Genomic DNA, 25,120 nt, shown 5'->3' on the forward strand with positions numbered 1-25,120 from the left:
GATATAAAATTCAATTTCAAGTCATAAAAGCCAAGTCATTCTAATATAACAACTTTCCAATCAGGAAAAGAGAGCAGTGGGGAAAAACGTCCTGATGTAGTCTAGACACATTCTAGACTGTGAGCCCACTGTTGGGTAGGGACTGTCTCTATATGTTGCCAACTGGTACTTCCCAAGCGCTTAGAACAGTGCTCTGCACACAGTAAACGCTCAATAAATACGATTGATTGATTGATAGTAGGAATCATAGCATTTATTGAATGCACGTTGGAAATCGATATGTGGGAAAGTGCTCGTAAGAACCCAGCCCACAAAAGAGAGGCTAGGGTTAGCTCCACTGGAGTGAAGCTACGAGATGTGATGTGTCCAGCGTAGTATTGTATACGACCAAGGGCAGATTGGGTATAAAAGGGGGTAGTTACTATTTTCAAGGGGGTCATCTCAATGGAGAGTTTGTCAATAGGAGCTGGCTGACTGTTTGGGGTGTCACCTCTTGTCAATGGAAGACCTCATCTCCGTAAGGCCCAGGCAGGACCTGTTAATGTTAAAGGATTAATGGCGCATAAATTCGACAGAAATTCATCTGTGACCGCTTCCTGCTGAATTTGACTACCGAGGCTCACCACTGGACCGAAAGTCCTCCGTATTCACCACAAGTTGCAGCAACTTCATTCAGTTCATTCGATCGTATTTATTGAGCGCTTACTGTGTGCAGAGCACTGTACTAAGTGCTTGGGAGAGGACAATATAACAATAAACAGACACATTCCTAACCCTTCCCTCCGCGTTGACTTTGCACTTGGGTGTGTACCCCTTAATAATAACGATGGGATTTATTAAGCGCTTACTATGTGCAAAGCGCTGTTCTAAGCGCTCTGATACCCCAGCCCCACGGAGTCAATCAGTGGTATTTACTGAGTGCTTACTGTGTGCAGAGCACTGTACTAGACTGTGAGCCTGCTGTTGGGCAGGGACCGTCTCTATATGTTGCCAACGTGTACTTCCCAAGCGCTTAGCACAGTGCTCGGCACACAGTAAACGCTCAATAAATACGATTAAATGAATGAATGAATACTAAGCACTTGGGAGAATACAGCACAACAATATAACAGAAACAATCCCCGCACACAATGAGCTTACAGTCTCATGTAAATATCCTGATACTCATTTCCCCAGTCTGTAATTTATTTTAATGTCTCTTTCCCATTCTAGGCTGTAAGCTTGTAGGCAGGGATTAGGTCTACCAATGCTGTTGTTTCCATAGTGTTTATCACAGTCATCTCCCCTCAGTAAACGCTCGATTAGTACCATTGATTGATTGCATATAACAAGCCCAGGCCCAGTCAAAAATGTATGCCTATCTTTGTTGATTTTGAGGGGAGGGCCTTATTTTGGATTAAAAAAAAATAATGATACTCACACAAGAGCTTAGCAAAACTGATGATAGGTAGCAGGTACCCAAAATAATTCCAGACTCCTGACCAAAGAGGAGGTAGAAAATGTCTCAGAAAAAAAATAAGATGTATTGGTGCATTTTAAAATGTTCAAACTTTCCAAATAGCATATTTCAAAGTACACATTAATTCTATTGATGTCTGTAGGGATATTCATAATTCCTCATGTAAAAGCTCTAAATTCTCTGAAGGTGGTCATGGCACAATTAGGGTGGATTTGGAAATGAACTTAAGTCCATTTTGGCGGGGAAAATAGTAAAAAAGAAAAAAACAAAGTTTTTTTAAATAGCACTTTCAGATTTTGTGCTTTTTTTCATGGTGCTTGTTAAGCACTAACTATGTGTTAAAAACTGTTTTAAGTGCTAAGGTGCAAATTAATTAGGTCAGATGCAGTCTCTATCCCATGTGGGGTTCACAGTCAAAGTAAGAGGGAGAACAGGTATTGAATCCCCATTTTACAGTTGAGGAAACTGAGGCACAGAACAATTAAGTCACTTGCCCAGAATCACTCAGCAAGCAATCGGCAGAGGCAGTTCAGAACCTGGGTCCTCTAACTTCCAGGCCCGTGCTCTTTCCACTAGGCCATGCTGTTTAAACTCTTATAAAAAAAATTGAAACATAGAAATTGGGTTAAATCAATACAACCCAAAATATCCGTTCCCTAAAACTGACCATTTTTTTCCCCTGTTTTTCTAAGTGGTGTAAATACTCTAACCTTGGTGATTTCAAAGAAATGGTTTAGAACACTGTCAAAGCTGATTTTAATGGCCACCTCCTGATAATCTTTGAAGTCAGCTCATGGGACAGTAATGGATATAAAATGACTTGTGTACTCGTGTTACCATTTAAACACAAAATAAAGAACGGCAGTCTATATATTTTTTGCCTAAGTTGTCAATAGCAGGTGATGCATAATAGCCAATTCAAACCCAGTAGGGTTAGTACCAGCCAAACAAGCCGCTTTCAGGTTAGCGCTAATTAATTTTAATGCAGGTAAAATTTTCCTTGGCAAAGCACCTCCCTTCCCCTCCCCTTGAAATATTGATTTGAACAGAGTGATTAAAATATATTGCAGTATATAATTGGATAATAGTGTATAATTTAGATAATGCCTTATTGCTGAATAGGATGTGAAAGATAATAAAATATATTATTGAAAAGTAAATATATACGCAATAAGTTATCTAATTCAAAATCTTTTATTACTGTTCATATTCACATTGCTATAGTCACTTAACTTCTCTCTGCCTCAGTTCCCCCATCTATAAAATGGGGATTAAAACTGTGAGCCCCCCGTGGGACAACCTGATCACCTTGTATCCCCTCCAGCGCTTAGAACAGTGCTTTGCACATAGTAAGCACTTAACAAATGCCATTATTATTATTATTACTGTTATTGTGCCTTTCATTATTATTAGTAGTAATAATAATAATTGTGTTTTTTGCTAAGCATTTATTACACACTAAGTACTGTGCTATGTGCTGGGGTAATGACAATCAAATTAGATCAGACTTAGCTCCTGTCCCAAATTCATTCATTCATTCAATCGTATTTATTGAGCGCTTACTGTGTGCAGAGCACTGTACTAAGCGCTTAGGAAGTACAAGTTGGCAACATATAGAGATGGCCCCTACTCAACAGCGGGCTCACAGTCTAGAAGGAGGAGATGGGTCTCAGTCTAAGAACCAGGGAAGCAGCGTGGCTCAGTGGAAAGAGCACGGGCATTGGAGTCAGAGGTCATGGGTTCAAATCCCGGCTCCCCCAATTGTCAGCTGTGTGACTTTGGGCAAGTCACTTAACTTCTCTGGGCCTCAGCAACCTCATCTATAAAATGGGGGTGAAGACTGTGAGCCCCCCGTGGGACAACCTGATCACCCTGTAACCTCCCCAGCACTTAGAACAGTGCTTTGCACATAGTAAGCACTTAATAAATGCCATCGTTAATATTACTATCATAAGAAGAAGAGAGAATAGGGATCTAATCCTCATATTACAGATGAAGAAACTGCGACACAGAGAAGTTAAGTGACTTGCCCGAGGTCACACATAGAAGTCCAGTGGAAGAGCTGGGATTAGAACCCAGATCTCTTGACTCCCTATCCTGTGTCCATTCATTCATTCAGTCGTAGTACTTCCCAAGCGCTTAGTACAGTGCTCTGCACACAGTAAGTGCTCAATAAATAAAATTGAATGAATGAATGAATTTATTGAGCCCTTACTGTGTGCAGAGCACTGTCCTAAGCGCTTGGAGAGTACAATTTGGCAACAGAGACAATCCCTACCCAACAATGGGCTCACAGTCTATCCCGAATGACTTGTATCTACCCCAGCTCTTAGAACAGCATTTAACACCTCGTAAGCACTTAACAAATACCGCAAAAAGTGATTTATTGATTGATATACAGAGGGTGAACTCTTATGCTGTCCTAGAAATCCACAATCAATCAATCAGTGGTATTTATTGAGTGTTTATTGTGTGGAGTGCTAAGCCCTTGGTAGCGTACAATATACTTGACACAATTCCTGCTCTCAGCGGGAATTCTACCCAGGCTAACCCCATCTTATCATCGTAATAATAATAACAATACTTGTGGTAATTGTTAGGTGCTTACTATGTGCCAGACACTGTACTAAGCGCTGGGATGGATACAGGCATATCAGGTTGGACACAGTCCCTAACCCACAAGGGGTTCACAGTCTTAATCAGCTTCTATTTAAGTGACACTTGTCCCCAACACACAAAATCTCTTCCTGATTGGGAACTCCGGACCTGAAACCTGAATACTAGTCACACATATCAATCAATCAATCGTATTTATTGAGCGCTTACTGCAGAGCACTGTACTAAGCGCTTGGGAAGTACAAGTTGGCAACATATAGAGACGGTCCCTACCCAACAGTGGGCTCACAGTCTAAAAGGGGGAGACAGAGAACAAAACCAAACATACTAACAAAATGAAATAAATGGAATAGATATGTACAAGTAAAATAAATAAATAAATAGAGTAATAAATATGTACAAACATATATACATATATACAGGTGCTGTGGGGAAGGGAAGGAGGTATGATGGGGGGGATGGAGGGGGGACGAGGGAGAGAGGAAGGAAGGGGCTCAGTCTGGGAAGGCCTCCTGGAGGAGGCCTTCATATATCCACATATCCAGCCATCCGGAACACGGCTTTGTCCAAATCACCTAACAGATGCCTTCAGGGTTGGGGAATGTTTTGCATCTCCTGTTTCCCTTGAACATTCATGTCACTAAAGGGGAGTGTCTCCTGTGGCTGTTGGGAGACAGCACCATGCGGGAGAGTAATTCAACACCTTCTCCTTGAGGTGAGTGAATGAATGCTTCAATGATTCAATGAATGAATGATTCATACGATTGAATGAATGAATGAAGGAGGTTGATGGAATGGATCAGACCCCCGACCACCTTGGCCTAGTGGCACGGGCCTGGGCTTGGGAAGCAGAGGATGTGCTTTAAGCTTTAAGCTTCAAGCTTAAGCTTCAAGGGGTTAAGCTTCAAGCTTTAAGTGCTTAGTACAGTGCTCTGCACACAGTAAGCGCTCAATAAATACGATTGATGATGTGCGTTCTAATCCTGACTCCGCCACTTGTCTGCTATGTGACCCTGAGCAAGTCACTTCACTTCTCTGTGCCTTGGTTACCTCATCTGTAAAATGGGGATTGATACTGTGAGCCCCATGTGGGACAGAGATTGTGTCCAAGTTAATAATAATAATAATGGCATTTGTTAAATGCTTACTATGTGCAGAGCACTGTTCTAAGCGCTGGGGGAGATACAAGGTGATCAAGTTGTCCTATGTGGGGCTCACAGTCTTAATCCCCATTTTACAGATGAGGGAACTCAGAGAAGTTAAGTGACTTGCCCAAGGTCACACAGCAGACATGTGGCGGGGTCGGGATTAGAAACCATGACCTCTGACTCCAAAGCCCGTGCTCTTTCCACTGAGCCATGCTGCTTCTCTAATTACCTTCCCTAATTAAATCTCTAATTACCTAATTAAGTTGATTACCTTGTATCCACCCCAGTGCTTAGAACAGTGCTTGGCACATAGTAAGCACTTAACAATTAGCTTAATAATAATAATAATAATAATAATAATAATAGTAATAATAATAATGAGAATAGTAAACTGGGAGGCCAACAACACAATTGTCCTGTAAACGGCACTGCTGTTGTAGCACTTGACCGTATCCACCGTTTTCTGAACCACACCCAGGGCGTCACAGGCAATTCAAGATTACAAAAAATAAAAGAAAACATTTTCAGTGGACTGGGATCTCGAACAATCTCGGACTCTATTCGGTGTTAAACTGTGGATAGTTTGCTTAATCTCTAGTCTTTGAGCTTCAAGTGGGTTTTCAATAAATATTTGTTGAATGACTATCGACTGTTAACATTAACCTATCAAGCTGTGAGGAATGACTGGATATGTTTCCTGGAGTACTAGAGCATTTCTGAGAAGCGGCATGGCCTAGTGGAAAGAGTACAAGCTTGGGAGTCAGGGGCCCTGGCTTCTAATCCTGGATACCACCACTTGTCTGCTGTGTGACCTTGGACAAGTCACTTAACTTCTCAGTGTTTCAGTTACCTCATCTGTAAAATGAGGATTAAGACTGTGAGCCCCATGTGGGAAGGGACTGTGTCGGACCTGATTAGCTTGTATCTACCCCAGCACTTAGTACAGTGCCTAGCACATAGTAAGTGTTTAGCAAATACCATTAAAAAAATGAAACATTCGCAATATTAATTTCACAGTCCTCACCTGTCATCCGTCTGGTCCAGCACCTTAAGAAGGAGATGAATCCCAGAGTATTAATACCTGAAAGGTGATTACCAGTCCTGGGATGAAAGGAGCGTTCCATGAAAAGAAATATCTACCCTTGACAGAATTCCACCTTTTCTATTTCTTTTTCTTTTGCAGGTTTTCACTGGTGCTTATCTGGCAGCCACAGATGTCCTAAACTTTCTATTGATCCTTTTTCCTCTCTGTGGCTCCAAATTCAAGCCTAAGGCAGGTGAGTGAATGGAGGCAAATCAACTCATCAAGTGTAGGGGAATGTCAGTTTGGGAGTCAGAGGACCTGGGTTCTAATCCCGAGTCCACCAACTGTCTGCTGTGTGACCTTGGGCAAGCTATTTCACTTCTCTGTACCTCAGTTCTCTCATCTGTAAAATGAGGATTAAGACTGTGAGTCCCACGTGGGACAACCTGATTACTCAGTGCTTAGAACAGTGCTTGGCATATAGTAAGTGCTTAACAAGTACCGTCACTTATTATTATTATTAATAATAATAATAATAATAATACAATTGAATGAATGAATGAATAATCCCCATTCACTCCTTGGATTACCCACTAGGTTGTAAGCTCCTTGTACATATTCCACTTTATTGTACTCTCCCAATCAATTAATCGTATTATTGAGCCTTTATTGTGTGCAGGGCACTGTGCTAAGTGCCTGAAAGAGTACAACACAGCAATACGACAGACACATTCCCTGCCCACAAAGAGATCCCTGCCTACAGTAAGCGCTCACAAAGTGGCATCGATCCATTATCCCGTTAATTTCTTTAAGTATTTTATTTACTCCATTTTTGTTTAATTTAATTTTGTTACTTGCTGACTCTATGTTTCTTCTTTTGATCCTGTTCTGGTATATAATCAACTGGTTTGTCCCTGCCCTTAGATTGTATATTCAGTCAATCAATCAATCAGTGGCACTTATTGAGTACTTACCATGTGCAGAGCATGTACTTGGCATGTGCAGAGCATTGTACCAAACTTTGGGCAGAGTATAACATAACAGAGTTGGTAGACATGATCCCTGTCCACAAGGAGCTTACAGTCTAGAGGGGGATACAGACATTAAAATACATTACAGAGAGAAATGCGAGAGTTTGTTTAGTTATATTGTACTCTCCCAAGCACTTAGTGCAGTGCTCTGCACATGGTAAGCACTTGATAAATACGATTGAATGAATGAATGTAGGTGCTGTGAGACTTGGGGTGGGGTGAATATCAAGTTTTTAATACAGATAATAGTGCATAGGTGATGCAGAGGAGATGGTAAGTCAGGGAAGGCCTCCTGGAGGAGATTCGATTTTAGGAGGGCTTAAATATAGAATGCTTCATGAGTTTCTCCTGTTTTTTATATAACCCCCAGTGCTCCATAGTGAGTCATTCTCAAACAATAAATGCTGCTCATGATGCCAAAGAGAAAAAACTAGGGAAATGTGACTTTAAAACAGTAAGTGCTGCATGGAAGTTCTGTGTAGCAGTCCCTAAACAATTCCAAGTTCATTTTTACGGCAGTTTTTTGAAATTGACTCAACCTCACAATTGTTCTCAAACTAAGGGCCAGGACAACCTACAGATAAGACTAAAGGGGAGAAGAGTCTGGGAAATGGAAGACTAGGCAGAGAGGAATAAATAATTAGGACAAAGAGGTAAGGAAAGTGAGGGTTGGGGAAGGGCAGATAGAACAGGAAATTAAAGAGGCTGTGGTGAGTAAATGAGTTGTCTTTTGTTCAGTCTCTAAAAAGTATCATCATCATCAATCGTATTTATTGAACGCTTACTGTGTGCAGAGCACTGTACTAAGCGCTTGGGAAGTACAAGTTGGCAACATATAGAGACAGTCCCTACCCAACGGTGGGCTCACAGTCTAAAAGGGGGAGACGGAGAACAAAACCAAACATACTAACAAAATAAAATAAATAGAATAGATATGTACAAGTAAAATAAATAAATAAATAAATAGAGTAGCAAATATGTACAAACATATATACATATATACAGGTGCTGTGGGGAAGGGAAGGAGGTAAGATGGGGTGTGGAGAGGGGGACGAGGGGGAGAGGAAGGAAGGGGCTCAGTCTGCGAAGGCCTCCGTTTCTGTACATCAGATCTGTTACTGTTCCTGAAATCCCGCAGAGTTGATTAAATGCCTCCACCTAAATCCAAGGACGGGATCTCGAACTGGGAGGTTTCCAGCTCATTTGTCTTTCGGCTAATAAAGATCTAAGGTGCGTATTGCAGATGACTCCTTTTCTTCAGATTCATTCATTCGATCGTATTTACTGAGCGTTTACTGTGTGTGGAGCACTGTGCTAAGCGCTTGGGAGAGTACAGTAGAACAATAAACAGGCACATGCTCTGCCCACACGAGCTTACAGTCTAGAGGATGAGCTTACGGTCTAGAGTCGAGCTTCAGATCTTTTGGTAAGTTACTAATGTTCCCCATCTTCTAAAATGTCTCCCTTCAATTTGGCTTCTGCTGCAGGTCGGAGCTCTCGGGAGAGGAAGGGTCGGAGGAAGGTTAATGCTAGCCTGTTTGCCCTCATTGTGCCTCTTAGTGTGGGCACAGGCTGGTTCATCCTGATGCCCGCCTCCTGGTCAACTGTGGAGTGCCGTGGGCCGCGGAGAAGGCTCCTTGGCACACTTCTTCAGGTAACGGGGCTCCCAACCCCCATAGGGATCCTGTAGTTCAGAGCAAGGGGGCCTTGCTTCCTTTTCAATCAATCAATCAACCAATCAATGGTATTCATTGAGCTCTTACTGTGTGCAGAGCACTGTGCTCGGCACTTGCGAGCGTGGACTACCGTACGGTAGAGTTGGTAGGCATAATAATAATAACAATAATAATAATAAGGATAATCCCTGCTCTTAAGTATGTTACATGAGAATCAATCAATCAGTTGTATTTATTGAGCGCTTACTGTGTGCAGAGCATCATCATCATCAATCATATTTATTGAGCGCTTACAGTACTGTACTGAGCGCTTGGGAAGTACAAGTTGGCAACATATAGAGACGGTCCCTACCCAACAGCGGGCTCACAGTCTAGAAAGCAGCATGAGAAGCGTGAGAAGCCGCATGGCTTAGTGGAAAGAGCGCGGGTTTGGGAGTCAGAGCCCGTGAGTTCTGATCCCACACACAAACACACACACTTGTCTGCTGTGTGACCTTGGGCAAGCCGCTTAACTTCTCTGTGCCTCAGTTGCCTCATCTGGAAAATGGGGATTAAGACTGTGAGCCCCATGTGGGACAACCTGATTACCTTGTATCTACCCCGGTGCTTAGAACATTGCTTGGCACCTAACACTTAACAAAATACCATAATTATTATTATTGTTACATCCATGACTTATTCCACATGCATCCAATACTGCTGGGCACCTTGAAACTTGAAAAGGACACTTGTTTCCTCTGAAGATATGAAAACCCCAACCCAATATAATAGAAATAAAAGAGTGTCCATGCACCTGTCTGTTTTCCAGTCTTTGCAATGACTAGCTTTTTCTGAGCAGAGAGCATTTCAACTTTTTCACAGGTTCCCTGGAACAAGAACTTCATTATTATCTTTATTATTATTATTATTATTATTATATTAAGTGCTTACGAGGTGTCATACCCTGTACAAAGGATTGGGATAGATGGAAGTGTATCAGATTGGATCCAGTTCTCACCCACAAGGGGGTCACAGTCTAAGTAGGAGGGAATTCCCATTTTGCAGCAGAGAACGTCTTACTCATTTTCATTTCAGGAAAATAGTGAAATCCTGGGCTGCATCCTGGGAGTGATTGCTGTGATTGTCACCTGGACCTCCAGGATCCCCTTATTTGCCAAAATAGTAAGTAGCGTGTGAGAGGAAGCGATACAGAGTCCTCTTTCCTTTTAAAGTTGGCCCATTTTTCCGTTTTAATGAAGTAAAGCTCTTTAGCCCTTCTTCCTGTTGAGAGGTAAAAGCGGTATTTGTTAATCACTGACTATATGGTAACCACAGTACTAAGTGCTGGAGTAGATGCAAGATAATCACATTCAAGCAGGGGCACTAACATTTTATATCCCTTTCTTAATTCAGGCAATTATTAGTCTCCGTTGTTTATTCATTCATTCATTCATTCAATTTATTGAGAGCTTACTGGGTGCAGAGCGCTGTACTAAGCGCTTGGGAAGTACAAGTCGGCAACAGATAGAGACAGTCCCTACCCAACAGCGGGCTCACAGTCTAGAAATGTAATCAGGCTGGACACAATCTGTGTCCCACATGGGGCTCACACTCTTCCTCCCCACTTTACAGATGAGGGAAATGAGGTACAGAGAAGTGAAGTGACTTGCCTAAAGTCACACAGCTGACAAATGGCAGAGCCAGGGGTAGAACCCAAGTCCTTCTGACTCCCAAGTCTGCGCTCTATCCTAAGCCATGCTGCTTCTCTAATAGACCCATGCTCTGGCAGCTCTAAAACAAATGTAGTTGCCCTGAGAAATGTATCAAATTCATAAGTGCTTAGTACAGTGCTCTGCACACAGTAAGCGCTCAATAAATACGATTGATGATGATAAGGCTTTTCACAACCACAGGTCAGTGGTTGAAGCTGCCCTCCCTAACCCTTCTCCCATCATCAGTCAAATAAAGCAGGATTGTCCAGTAAGTCATTTTCAACCTAGTCTACCCTGCAATGGTTGGGGACACCAAAGAGAGTTGAAAGCCTCTTTTGAAATATACATTTGATAATTTAGGAAACTCACCTCACCTAGTAGTAATAATAATAATAATGATGGTATTTGTTAAGCGCTTACTAGGGAGGTTACAAGGTGGTCAGGTTGTCCCACGGGGGGCTTACGGTCTTAATCCCCATTTTACAGATGAGGGAACTGAGGCACAGAGAAGTTAAATGATTTGCCCAAGGTCACACAGCTCACAGTTGGCGGAGCCGGGATTTGAACCCTTGACCTCTGACTCCAAAGCCCGGGCTCTTTCCGCTGAGCCAAATCAATCAGTGGTATTTCTTGAGCACAGACTATGCGCAGAACACTGTATTTTTCAGGGTTTGGGGGAGTAAAATAAAACAGAGTTAGTAGACCCGGCCCCTGCCAAGTGAGATTACAGTCTAGACAGGGAGTCGAGCGCTAGGATATTCATTCAGTCATTCATTCAGTCATATTACTGTGTGCAGAATACTCTACTAAGCGCTTGGGAGAGTACAGTATAATATAGATGGTAGACAGTTTCCCTTTTCTAAAGAGCTTACAGTCTAGAGGGAGAGACAGACATTAATATAAATAATATTATTTAATATAATAAATTATATACATTTAAACATATATTAATAAATAATATAGAGAAGCAGCTTGCTCAGTGGAATGAGCACGGGCTTTGGAGTCAGAGCTCATGGGTTCAAATCTCGGCTCCGCCAATTGTCAGCTGTGTGACTTTGGACAAGTCACTTAACTTCTCTGTACCTCAGTGACCTCATCTGTAAAATGGGGATTTAGACTGTGAGACCCCCGTGGGGCAACCTGATCACCTTGTAACCTCCCCAGCGCTTAGAACAGTGCTTTGCACATAGGAAGCGCTTAATAAATGCCATTATTATTATTATTATTATTATTAAATAAATAAATTACGGCTATTGCACCTTTTCGGGGCAGTATTGACAAGGCAGCATTTGCTGGCCTGGTGAACTATGTATTCATTCATCCAATTGTATTTTTTCAGTGCTTATTGTGTGCGAAGCACTGTTCTAAGCAGTTGGGAGAATATCACCTTGTCACCTCCCCAGCGCTTAGAACAGTGCTCTGCACATAGTAAGCACTTAACAAATGCCATTATTATTATTATTACAGTACAACAGTAAACAGACACATTCCCTGCCCATAACGAGCTTTCCATCTGCCAAGCTAGCTCTCTTCCTCCCTTCAAGGCCCTACTGAGAGCTCACCTCCTCCAGGAGGCCTTCCCAGACTGAGCCCCTTCCTTCCTCTCCCCCTTGCCCCCCTCTCCATCCCCCCATCTTGCCTCCTTCCCTTCCCCACAGCACCTGTATATATGTATATATGTTTGTACAGATTTATTACTCTATTTATTTATTTATTTTACTTGTACATATCTATTCTATTTATTTTATTTTGTTAGTATGTTTGGTTTAGTTCTCTGTCTCCCCCTTTTATACTGTGAGCCCACTGTTGGGTAGGGACTGTCTCTATATGTTGCCAACTTGTACTTCCCAAGCACTTAGTACAGTGCTCTGCACACAGTAAGCTCTCAATAAATACGATTCATGATGATGATGATAGAGGGGGTGACAGATGTTCATATCAATAAATTACAGATATGTACATAAGTGCCGTGAAGTTGGATAAAGGGAGCAAGTTGGGGCGACATTATTACAGGAAATGTTCTCCACCGCTTATGAATAATGGGGTATTGAGCAAACATGAAGAGACAGAAATAGTAATTCAGAGAAGTGAGAACAGTTTTCTATGGGGGACTTAGAGGGCACTATTAGACCATACACCCAAGTGTCCAGTAACACAGGGGTTGTGATTTTTACGAATCTTATAGGAAAACTCACCTTAAAGAAGGAACACTAGACCATCACCACCCGCACGCGTTGTCTCTGACACGGCATCGTTCTACCCCGATAGACACACGTTGTCAGAAGAAAATTTCCTCCTGGTGTTCCAGCCACAGAAGCGGGTTTTTCTCCAAGAACAGGCCTCCCATGGACAGTAATGCAGTGCAGTTGTTTCTCCCTTCCCTATCTAATAATGACGGCATCTGATAATCGCTTACTATGTGCCAAGCACTGTTCTAAGCCCTGGAGTAGATACAATAATAATAATAATAATAATAATGTTGGTATTTGTTAAGCGCTTACTATGTGCAAAGCACTGTTCTAAGCGCTGGGGTAGGTACAAGGTAATCAGGTTGCCCCACGAGGGGCTCACAGTCTTCATCCCCATTTTACGGATGAGGGAACTGAGGCCCAGAGAAGTGAAGTGACTCGCCCAACGTCACACAGCCGACAAGTGGCGGAGCCGGGATTTGAACCCACGACCTCTGACTCCAAAGCCCGTGCTCTTTCCGCTGAGCCGTTGTCCAGTGTCAGTGTGTCCATTTTCCGGATGAGGTAACTGAGGCACAGAGAAGTTAAGGGACTTGCCCAAAGTCACACAGCTGACAAGTAGTAGGGGCAGGATTAGAACCCGCAACCTCTGACTCCCAAGCCCACACGTCCTTGGCCTAATGGAAAGATCCCTGGCTTAGGTATCAGAGGACAAGGGTTCTAATTCTGGCTCCACCACATAACTGCCGTGTGACCTTGGGCAAATCACTTAACCTCTCTGTGCCTCAGTTCTTTCCTCTGCAGAACGGGGATTCAGTACCTGTTCTCCATCCTACTTAGAGTGTGAGCCCCCTGTGGGACCTGATCATCTGCGTTTCCCCCAGTGTTTAGCACAGTTTTGCAGCCCCGGAGAGGCGAGAGCTGGGGCCCCGAGTCCCACTGTGGCCCCGCTTCTGGCTGGCCTTTCTGCAAGGAGCCGGGGAGGGACCCCAAAAGCTCTCGACTTTTCCCCAGTTTCAGGCCCGGGCCTGAAGCCACTATGAGCATGGAGCCCCCAGAAATGGGAGCAGAAAGACCTGTCATTTGGCTTTAGTGCCAGCCCCCTCTTTTTTCTTGTTGTAAAACAGCACTGGAATGACCATTTGGGCAAGTTTCTGTCCTGCACCCCAAATAAAGCAGAAGAGAATAAAGAGAAGCACCGTTGCCTAGTGGATAGAGCACGGGCCTAGAAGACAGAATTATCTAGGTTCTAATCCCGGCTCTCCCACCTGTCTGCTGTGTGACCTCGGGCGAGTCACTTAAACTTCTCTGGGCCTCAGTTACCTCATCTGTAAAATGAGGATGAAGGCTGTGAGCCCCGTGAGGGACAGGGACTGATTAGCTTGTATCTACCCCAGCGCTTAGCACAGTGCTTGACTCACAGGTGCTTAGCAAATGCCATCATCATCATTATTAGTAGTAGTATTATTATTAAAGGGTGGGGCGGGCTGCCGTGGCCTCCACCCTGCTGGTTTCTTGGGTTGAGTGGATGGGTCTTGCCTCCAGAAGCAGCATGGAATAATGGATGGAGCATCATCATCAATCGTATTTATTTATTGAGCGCTTACTATGTGCAGAGCACTGTACTAAGCGCTTGGGAAATACAAATTGGCAACACATAGAGACAGTCCCTACCCAACAGTGGGCTCACAGTATAAAAGGGATATGTACAAGTAAAATAAATAAATAAATAAATAAATAAATAAATAGAGTAACAAATGGAGCATGTGCCTGGGCGTCAGAAGGTCATTCATTCATTCATTCAATCGTATTTATTGAGCGCTTACTGTGTGCAGGGCACTGTACTAAGCGCTTGGAAAGTACAGTTCGGCCACAAATAAAGCCAATCCCGTCCCAACAACGGGCTCACGGTCTAGAAGGGGGAGACACACAACAAAACAAAACAAGCAGACAGGCGATGGGTTCTAATCCTAGCTTTGCCATTTGTCTGCTGCGTGACTTCGGGCAAGTCACTTTACTTCTCTGGGCCTCAGTTCCCTCATCTGTAAAGTGGAGATGAGACTGTGAGCCCCACATGGGACAGGGACTGTGTCCAACCAACCCCATTGCCTTGTATCCACCCCAGTGGTTAGTACCGTGCTTGGCACATAGTAAGCACTTAACAAATACTATCATTATATTATTATTATCATTTCCTGAGCCCTCTCCTCTTCTGTTTTGTGACTAGTGTCAGGGGAAGACTTGCCCGGTGCTCCGCCTGTGGGCCAACCTCTTCTCAGCCCTGGCTAGCTTCCTGTACGCCTCCACCATCGTGGCCCACAGCCGGCAGCCGGAATACCTGGCGCGCGCCGTGCCCTGGTTCCTGATCGCTCTGGGCTCTGCGGCACTCGACCTGGCTGTATCCTTTTTCCGGGTCGGCGCCGACAGAACTGTTCATCGACAGTTTTGGGTCTGATGGGATTCGGAATCAATCACATTTATTGAGCACTTACTGTGCTCAGAGCACTGTACCGCTGTAGATGCAGCGTGGCTTAGTGGAAAGAGCTCGGGCTTGGGAGTCAGAGGTCATGGGTTCTAATCCCGGCTCTGCCACTTGTCAGCTGTGTGACTTCGGGCAAATCACTGAGCTTCTCTGTGCCTCAGTCACCTCATCTAGGAAGTGGGGATTAAGACCGTAAGCCCTGTGTAGGGCAGGGACTGTGTCCAACCCAATTTGCTTGTATCCATCCCAGTGCTTAGTACAGTGGCTCAGTGGAAAGAGCCCGGGCTTTGGAGTCAGAGGTCATGGGTTCAAATCCTAGCTCCGCCAATTGTCAGCTGAGTGACTTTGGGCAAGTCACTTAACTTCTCTGTGCCTCAGTTACCTCATCTGTAAAATGGGGATTAAGACTGTGAGCCCCTCGTGGGACAACCTGATCACCTTGTAACCCCCCCAGCACTTAGAAGAGTGCTTTGCACATAGTAAGCGCTTAATAAATGCCATTATTACTATTATTATGCTTATGATTATTATTATTATTATTATTATTACTTCAGGTCAGTCGGTCCATCATTCACTTGTATTTACTGAGCACCTGCTGTGGGCAGAGCACTGGTGCATCTTCTCCACGAGGCCTTCCCTGACTAGGCCCTCTTTTCTTCTGCTCTGCTTCTCCCATTTGTTAAGCGCTTACTATGTGCAAAGCACTGTTCTAAGTGCTGGGAAGGATACAAGGTGATCAGGTTGTTCCACGTGGGGCTCACAGTCTTCATCCCCATTTTACAGATGAGGTAACTGAGGCCCAGAGAAGTTAAGTGACTTGCCCAAACTCACACAGCTGACAAGTGGCAGAGCTGGGATTTGAACCCATGACTTATATGTTGCCAACTTGTACCTCCCAAGCACTTAGTACAGTGCTCTGTACACAGTAAGCGCTCAATAAATACAATTGAATGAATGAGTGACCTCTGACTCCCAAGCCTGTGCTCTTTCCACTGAGCCACGCTGCTTTTCCCATTCCCTTCTGTGTCACCCTGACTTGCTCCCTTTATTCATCCTCCCTCCCAGCCCCACAGCACTTATGTCCACATATGTCATTTATTTATATTAATGTCTGTCTCCCTCTCCAGACTTTAAGCTTGTTATAGGTAGGGATTGTGTCTATTTATTGTTGTGTTATGTCATTTATTTATATTAATGTCTTTCTCCCCCTCCAGACTGTAAGCTTGTTATAAGTAGGGATTGTGTCTATTTATTGTTGTATTGTTATGTCATTTATTTATATTAATGCCTTTCTCCCCCTCCAGACTGTAAGCTTGTTTTAGGCAGGGATTGTGTCCATTTATTGTTATATTGTACTCTCCCAAGCATTTAGTAAAATGCTCTGCACAAAGTAAATGCTCAATAAATACGATTGACTGACTGACCATGCACTTGGGAGAGTGCAATAGAATTAGAAGATGTAGTCTTCTGTCTTGCAGTCTAGCAAGAGAGGCAGAAGCTAGAATCAGTTACATTTAGAAAGAAGAAGGGAAAGAGAACAGAGCGTGAATTAGTGTTTAAGTAGCAGAGTGCGTAAGGGATGTAAAAAGATAGCTGTGTTAGGTGGTTTGATTTGGCAATGAGGAGGTGCTGCAGAGGGAGATTAGAGAGATTATTTCCAGGTGAAGTAGAAGTAGCTATCAGTGCCTTCCTCTCTGTACCACACCTTTCCCTGCCTCTCACACCCTTAACTTCTGGAACCTCAGGTTATTTTCCTTTCCTGTGTGATGAGAACCAAGCTGAACCAGATGCTGGGTTTCCCAGTCGGAGCGACAGAAGCCGCTGACACAGAGGCTCTCCTGACTTGTGCTGTGAAGGAGGATGACGAGAAACAGGGAGGAGAAGGAGAAGACAAGGTCCTTTCTCCCCCGCCCACCAACTCTTTGAAAAAAAAAACAGTTTAGGTTTGAAAATGGCCTTGGTGGTCCATCGAGAGCCCCAGTGGGAAAGAACCGAAGAGGGCCCCGTCTTGGCCGAGTCGGACTCTGGACGGCTGCTGCCGTGTTGGGTAGCGGGGGAAGGGTGGGAGCAGTCATGCCACCAGGTCATACCTGCTTGGAAACGGGGGAGCAGTGAGTGGGCAAGGAGGCCCCTGTGACTCAACTACGTGACCACTTCCTCCCTTCTCCATCACAGGAAGCAAGCACTGGACTCCCGCTTTCCGGTGGAAGGGCCAGGAATGCTGCTAGGTTGCAGGAGTTAGAGCCCTTTAGGATCCCATTGTGAAGGTTGGGCTAGCGAGTGCTAGGCTAGGGCAGAGGGGGGCTGAGAATTGTACTTTTCAAGCGCTTAGTACAGTGCTTTGCAATCAATCAATCGTATTTATTGAGCGCTTACTGTGTGCAGAGCACTGTACTAAGCGCTTTGCACACAGTAAGTGCTCAATAAATATGATTGAATGAATCAATGAATGAGAAACAGCATGGTCTAGTGGAAAAAACATGGGCCTGGAACTCAGAGCAGGTGGGTTCTAGTCCTGGCTCCGCCACGTGAATGCTGTGTGAGCTTGGGCAAATCGCTTCTCCTCTCTGTGCCTCTGTTCCTTCATCTGGAAAATGGGGATTAAGACTGTGAGCCCCATGTGGGACAGGGACAGTGTCTGACCATGTATCTACCCCGGCACTTAGAAGAGTCTTGGAACATAGTAAGTGCTTAACAAATACCACAATTATTACTATTATTTAAAGATGAGATTTCTACCCTTTAAATCCGTCCCTCCCAACAACAAGCAAGTTGCCGTGGGTCCTCTGTTCCTTGCCTCCTCCCTCCCCGCCACTCCCCGACTCTCCTCCCACCCCAAAGACGCTCCTGCCCAAGGCCTGTGGTTGAATAGTCAGTAGCTCATAAACTTCAAACCGTGGGGAAAGAGGCAACAGGGATGGGGACCCTGAACGTAAGTCAGAAGCTTATGTGTTGTGATCTCACTCCAGGACTGACTGAAGCCACTTTTCCTTTGTGTGCCTCGGTTTTCTCTTTTGTAAAATGGGTAGATGACCTCCCTTCCCTGGGTTGAATAAGACATTTAACAGATACAAGGTAGAGATCAGAGAGGCAGAAAGACAGTCGTAATCATTAGAAGCATTTTGGAGTTTCAGTTGCCAGCACTGACTAGAATAAAAGGAGATTGAGCCGCTTTATAAAAGAAAGAAATGAATAATAATGATTATGGTATTTATTAAGTGCTTGGTATGCGCCAAGCACTGTTCTAAGCGCTGAGGTAGATACAAGGTAATCGGGTTGTCCCATGACGGGCTCACAGTCTTATTCCCCATTTGACAGATGAGGTAACTGAGGCACAGAGAAGTGAAGTGGCTTGCCCAAGGTCACGTAGCAGACAAGTGACAGAGCTGGGATTAAAACCCATGTCTTCTGACTCCCAAGCCTGTGCTTGGGAAGAGCACGGACTTTGGAGTCAGAGGTCATGGGTTCAAATCCCGGCTCCGCCAGTTAGCTGTGTGACTTTGGGCAAGTCACTTAACTTCTCTGGGCCTCAGTTTTCTCAACTGTAAAATGGGGATGAAGACTGTGAGCCCCCCCGTGGGATAACCTGATCATCTTGTAACCTCTCCAGCGCTTAGAACAGTGCTCTGCACATAGTAAGCGCTTAATAAATGCCATTATTATTATTATTATTATTATTATTTCCACTAAGCCATGCTGCTTCTCTAAGCCTGAATCCTTAGGGAACAGCAGATGTTGGTGGCAACAGAGTACAGCAAGAGATGTAAATGGTTTGATCCTCTTATATATAATGGACGGGTTTGAAAATCCCATTATATCAGAACCCTCTGGTTAATTTATTTCGCAGGAGGTATGGGTGAGGAATAGAAGAATAAACCTTCATTTGGAAAGAACTACTTGCTTGGAGTGTGGGTGCAAGAAAGCTCTTGGGATCTGTTGAGGAAAATGCCGGAATGATTTTGAAGAGTTTTTCTGAATTGTTCTTACTAATGTCCTTTGTCCTTTCTAGAATTCGGATTGGGTGCCACTCAACATACTTCCAAACAACAAGTACCTTAAGAAGATGGCAGCCATCGGCCGTTATATGGAGCTGACCATCGAACACGTTCAGGAGGTACTGGGGGCCAATTCTGAAGAGGAAATTGTGTTTAAAAACGACAGGGACCTGCCTCGCCTCATCAATCCCCTCTCTTAATATGTGCTCACGTGGGGCGTTCCATTTAAAAATTCCAGCTGCCTGCCCTTCTCTGCCTCCCCCACATTTATTTGCTTTTCCATTATGTGACATTTTCCACCTCATAGCGTTTTTTCCATCCCTTAAAAAGGACGTTATTTAAAAGCAACTATAAAGATGCGCACTCCAAAAGCTTAGACCAGGAATTCCCAAAACTTTTTTGAATGGTGGAACCTTCCCTGCTAGTTGTTGTGGAGGAAGAAATGACCAGACCCTATAAACTGTCACCCCTCAATCCGAAGGAGAAGAGGAAGCCCCACACTTGAAGTCCTCTGCTGTAGCCCATCTGGACACCACTATCTTAATTCAAGAGATTATTGTCCTAACTGCAAGGCCAACACTACTCTTGAACTCCTGGGCAAAGTGCTCAGTGCAGTGCTCTGCATACAGTGGGTGCTGAACCAATGCTGTTGATTGACAGATGGATTGCTGTTAGTGGGCGATCACTTGAAACCTTGAGGACGTGAAGGCGGTATGCAGTGAAATTTTATGTAATTTGAGCTATTGTGGCATTCAAAGAAAAAGGGAGTTTCCCTTTCTTTCCTTTCCAAAGCCTCAAACCCAAACACACACTAAGGAGGCATGCAGCATGAGAAAGGGTGGCATGAGAGCCAGGAGACTGTTTTTCATTCTAGGCTTTTCCAAGATTCTTCGGGTCTTGAGGCAAGTCAGTTCTCTGCCCTGTCAGGTGTTTTAGAGTTAACAAGAAAACAGATGCTGTTGCTAAGTGATGTTGGTAACAGTGTTTTGAGCTCTAAAGGTGTTATTGAGGGACTCCTTAGGCTGCATTTCCCACCCCACTACAAAGGGAGCAAATGAGCTGTGAAAATTTGGAGGTGTCAAGATCTTACAAGGAGATCTTGGGCACTCTGCTGTACTAATGCTGTACTAAGCACCATTAATAATAATAATAATGATGATGCCATTTGTTAAGCACTTACTATGTGCAAAGCACTGTTCTAAGCGCTGGGGGGATACAAGGTAATTACGCTGTCCCACATGGGGCTCACAGTCTTAATCCCCATTTTACAGATGAGGTAAAGTATTTAGAGGTGGGTGGGACCACAAACACTAAATAATAACAATTTTTGTCAGTTCACTCCATTATAATAATAATAATAATAATAATAATGTTGGTATTTGTTAATAGATACGAGGTAGATACAAGGTAATCAGGTTGTCCCACATGGGGTTCACACTCTTAATCCCCGTTTGACAGATAGTGTAACTGAGGCACAGAGAAGTTAAGTGACTTGCCCAAAGTCACGCAGTTGACAAGTGGCAGAGTTGGGATTAGAACCCATGACCTCTGACTCCCAAGCCCCGGCTGTTTCCACTAAGCCACTCTGTTTATAAGCTATATTACATTGTAAGCTCCTGTTGAACTCTCCCAAGCATTCAATCAGTAGGCACTCTACCAATAGCATTAATGTTGATGTTGTGAGGAAGAGACCTGGGAATCAATCAGTGGAATTTATTCAATACGTACCCTATTTGGCACACTGTACTAAGCGCTTGGGAGAGTACAGTATAGCAGAGTTGGTCGGTGCAGCCCCTGCCCACAGGGAGCTTACAGACTACAGGGAAGAAACCTGGCTTTCATTTGCTCCCAGAGACTCTCTTTCTGGCTGAAGATAAAGCTTTGGGGACTATATCGTTCATTCATTCATTCAGTCGTATTTATTGAGGATTTACAGTGTGTAGAGCACTGTGCTAAGCACTTGGGAATGGGATAGTATGTCGTATATTACAGTATAGTATAGTACAGTATAGAGGAGCAGTGTGGTTCAGTGGCAAGAGCCCGGGCTTTGGAGTCAGAGGTCAGGCGTTCAAATCCTGACTCCACCGCTTGTCAGCTGTGTGACCTTGGGCAAGTCACTTCACTTCTCTGGGCCTCAGTTCCATGTGTGAAATGGGGATGAAGACTGTGAGCCCTGCGGGGGGCAACCTGATCACATTGTAACCCCCCAGAGCTTAGAACAGTGCTTTGCGCATAGTAAGCGCTTAATAAATGCCATTATTACTATTATTATTATTATTTCTGTCCCTTACTCACCTTAGAGTGTTTTTCATGCCCATTTTAGATCGGCTGCAGCGCAACGCGACTGCCAGGAGATGGACAGACCAGCGTTGGTGAAGTAGCCCTGCAGGACCCTCCGTCTCTGCTTGAACCTCCAGCCTACCCACCCATCCAAGTCATCCATGCCAAAGTCTCTTCCTCTAGCTCTTCCGAGGTCTCCTCCATAAACTCTGAACTGGAGGTATGTGAGCCAGCAGTTCCTCACGCCTTTCCTTTCCCCCTAACCCCATGGTCTGACCGCTAATCTTGCCTGGCCATCACCAGAAGCCAACCTACTGTCCACATCATCCAAGTCAAAGTCTCTTTTTCTAGCTCTCCCAAGGTCTCCAAAACCTCCGAACCGAAGGTATGTGAAGTTATTGGTTTCTCACACCTTCCCCTTCCCCGTCACCCGCTGTGACCTGACATCTAACCTTGCCTGCCCAACAGGAACTAACCCACAGTCAAGGGGTTTCTCCTGCCCTGTCTTCGTTTTCTTTATGGTTTGAAAGCAACACTCTTCTGCTGAGCCTAACTGTTTATGCGTCTCTTTGTGGGGTTTCCAAACCAACTGAAATTTGCTCTTCCTTCCAGGGGGTCACTTGGTAGGCTAAGAAAGTCTGTGAGACTTTTTCAGGCCAAAGGGGTAGAAGTCAAGGTAGAGACGAAAGGTTTTGTAACCTTAAAATAGTCACTAGACTAATTGACACGGTGAAGAAACAGTCAGGTTGGGAAATAAGCAGCTGACTTGGTGAATCCATCGATCAGTGGCATTTATTGAGCACTTACTGTGTGCAGGCCAATGTACTGAGTGCTTGGGAGAGTACAATGCAGTAGATCTAGCAGAAACTGAATGTGCACTGTGTCAGAATAATAGCTGAGATGAAGGAGGGTTAAGGGGGAAGGTCTCAGAAAGGCTAAAGAAAGTGTAACCCACTCCCCAGTAGTGGAGAAGCAGCGTGGCTCAGTGAAAAGAGCACGGGCTTTGGAGTCAGAGGTCATGGGTTCAAATCCCGGCTCCACCACATGTCTGCTGTGTGACCTTGGGCAAGACACTTAACTTCTCTGAGCCTGTTACCTCATCTGCAAAATGGGGATTAAGACTGTGAGCCCTACGTGGGACAACCTGATCACCTTGTATCCACCCCAGCGCTTAGAACAGTGCTTTTCACATAGTAAGCGCTTAGTAAGTGCCGCCATCATCATCATCAGTATTTCTGTAGAGTGAAGTCTGTCAGTGCCCTTGGGCATTGTGGCTTGGGGGCTTAGGGGTTAGAGGACGTGGATTCTAATCCAACCTTTGCCACTTGTCCGCTGGGTGAGCTTGGGTAAGTCACTTCAGTTCTCTGTGCCTCAGTTCCCTCATCTGTAAAATGGGGATGAAGACGATGAGCCCCACGTGGGACAGGGACAGTGTCCGACCTGATTACTTTGTCTCTACCCCAGTGCTTAGAATGGTGTTTGGCACACAGTAAGTGCTTAACAAATCCCATAATTATTAGAATAAAGACATTATAGAGAAAAATGAAGGGGAAGTGACCTCAACATTGAGTAAGTATCTGCCACCTATGGCCTGTGAGCCATATCTCGGCTCTTCTTGGAAACAAATATGGCTCTTGAGCAGGGGAAGGGTGCCCCTGAGCCTGACCCCAGAGCCTCGGGCTCAGGATCAGGTCCCTGCCAAAAAACACCCACAGTACACAGTGCCACACTTGGACTGAGCACCCCCTCCTCTTACTTAAAAGCAGTGGTGGGTAATAGTAAATAATAATAATGATGGCATTTATTAAGCGCTTACTATGTGCAAAGCACTGTTCTAAGCGCTGGGGAGGTTACAAGGTGATCAGGTTGTCCCACGGGGGGCTCACAGTCTTCATCCCCATTTTACAGATGAGAGAACTGAGGCCCAGAGAAGTCAAGTGACAGGCCCAAAGTCACCCAGCTGACAAGTGGCGGAGCAGGGATTTGAACGCATGACCTCTGACTCCAAAGCCCGGGCTCTTTCCACTGAGCCACAGGGAAGGAGGGAAGGTGGAGGCATTGGCACGGGAAAACTGCCCCGAGCTCTTCTCAGCATCAGGCAGTCCTCCGACCTCCTCCTGCAGTGCCAAGCATTCTGTCGGGGGCTTCTGATGCGTGAAGCAGGTGGGCGCCGGGCCCTCTCCCCTGCCTTGGTGCCCCTGGTGGGACTGGATCCCTGTCACTCCAAATGCCTGCTCTGCACTGGTTGGACCAGGGAATTCTGATGCCAGGGAATTCATTCATTCAATCATATTTATTGAGCGCTTACTGTGTGCAGAGCACTGTACTAAGCACTTGGGAAGTACAAGTTGGCAACATATGGAGACGGTCCCTACCCAACAGCGGGCTCACAGTCTAGAAGGGGGATACAGAACAAAACATATTAACAAAATAAAATAAATAGAATAAATATGTACAAATAGAATAGAGTAATAAATACATACAAACACATATACGTATATACAGGTGCTGTGGGGAGGGGAAGGATGTAAGGTGGGGGGGATGGAGAGGGGTAGGACGGGGAGAGGAAGTAGAGGGCTCAGTCTGCATTAGTGGCACTGCACCAGGGCATGAGTTACCTCCAAAACTCTGAGGGTCAGGAGTACTGAGGCCTGGGATAAGTAAGGGGCATTGGACTCCAATTGCCCTTCAGACCCTGAGCTGGGAGACACATTTTGGGATGGAAGGAAAGTCCACTAATAATACGAATAATCTGCCCAGGGAAGGCGGCCCCATCCTTCTGCAAAGAGGAGTCCCGGCCCGACCTGGAGGCTGGGCGGGCTCAGCAGCCCTTCAGAGCCAGAAAGGAAGGAGGGAAGCAGGGGGCCAGGAGCAGGGCAACGACAGGAGCGGGAGACGGTATTAGATCCCCACCAGAGTCCCAGAGATGCCGCCCCAGCATCCTATAATCCAGCCGGGGCTTGTCGCAGGCTGCGGGGCTGGGGATAATGGGGTTCTGCTCTGCTCTAGGGGCAGCAGACTAATAATTATGGTATTTGTTAATCGCTTACTATGTGCCAGGCACTGTACAGAGTGCTGGGGTGGATGTAAGCAAATTGGGTTGGACGCAGTCCCTGTCCACCCGGGGCTCACAGTCTCGATCCTCATTTTCCAGATGGGGGAACCGAGGCTCAGAGAAGTGACGTGACTTGCCCAAGTTCCCGCAGCAGAGAAGTAGCAGAGCTGGGATTAGAACCCATTCATTCATTCATTCAATCATATTTATTGAGCACTTACTGTGTGCAGAGCACTGGACTAAGCGCTTGAGAAGTACAAGTTGGCGACATATGGAGATGGTCCCTACCCAACAATGGGCTCACAGTCTAGAAGGGGGAGACAGACAACAAAACAAAACATGTGGACAGGTGTTAAGTCATCAGAATAAGTAGAATTAAAGCTAAGTGCACATCATTAATAAAATCAATAGAATAGTAAATATGTACAAGTAAAATAGAGTAATAAATCTGTACAAACATATATACAGGTGCTG

General features: G+C 44.8%; 1 protein-coding gene across 1 annotated transcript in view; it reads left to right on the top strand.

Annotated features, from left to right (window-relative positions):
- TMEM44 (transmembrane protein 44) overlaps positions 1–25,120 on the top strand; it is a 51,760-nt gene that overhangs the window by 13,438 nt on the left and 13,202 nt on the right. The window contains exons 4-10 of the mRNA XM_038748786.1: positions 6,407–6,500; positions 8,766–8,932; positions 10,029–10,115; positions 15,062–15,232; positions 17,062–17,211; positions 19,326–19,430; positions 21,635–21,811. Of these exons, the coding sequence (XP_038604714.1) occupies positions 6,407–6,500; positions 8,766–8,932; positions 10,029–10,115; positions 15,062–15,232; positions 17,062–17,211; positions 19,326–19,430; positions 21,635–21,811 (951 nt within the window). The remainder of the gene's footprint in view (positions 1–6,406; positions 6,501–8,765; positions 8,933–10,028; positions 10,116–15,061; positions 15,233–17,061; positions 17,212–19,325; positions 19,431–21,634; positions 21,812–25,120) is intronic.

This window comes from Tachyglossus aculeatus, chromosome 7, assembly GCF_015852505.1.
Source record: "Tachyglossus aculeatus isolate mTacAcu1 chromosome 7, mTacAcu1.pri, whole genome shotgun sequence".
Taxonomy (NCBI): Eukaryota; Metazoa; Chordata; class Mammalia; order Monotremata; family Tachyglossidae; genus Tachyglossus; species Tachyglossus aculeatus.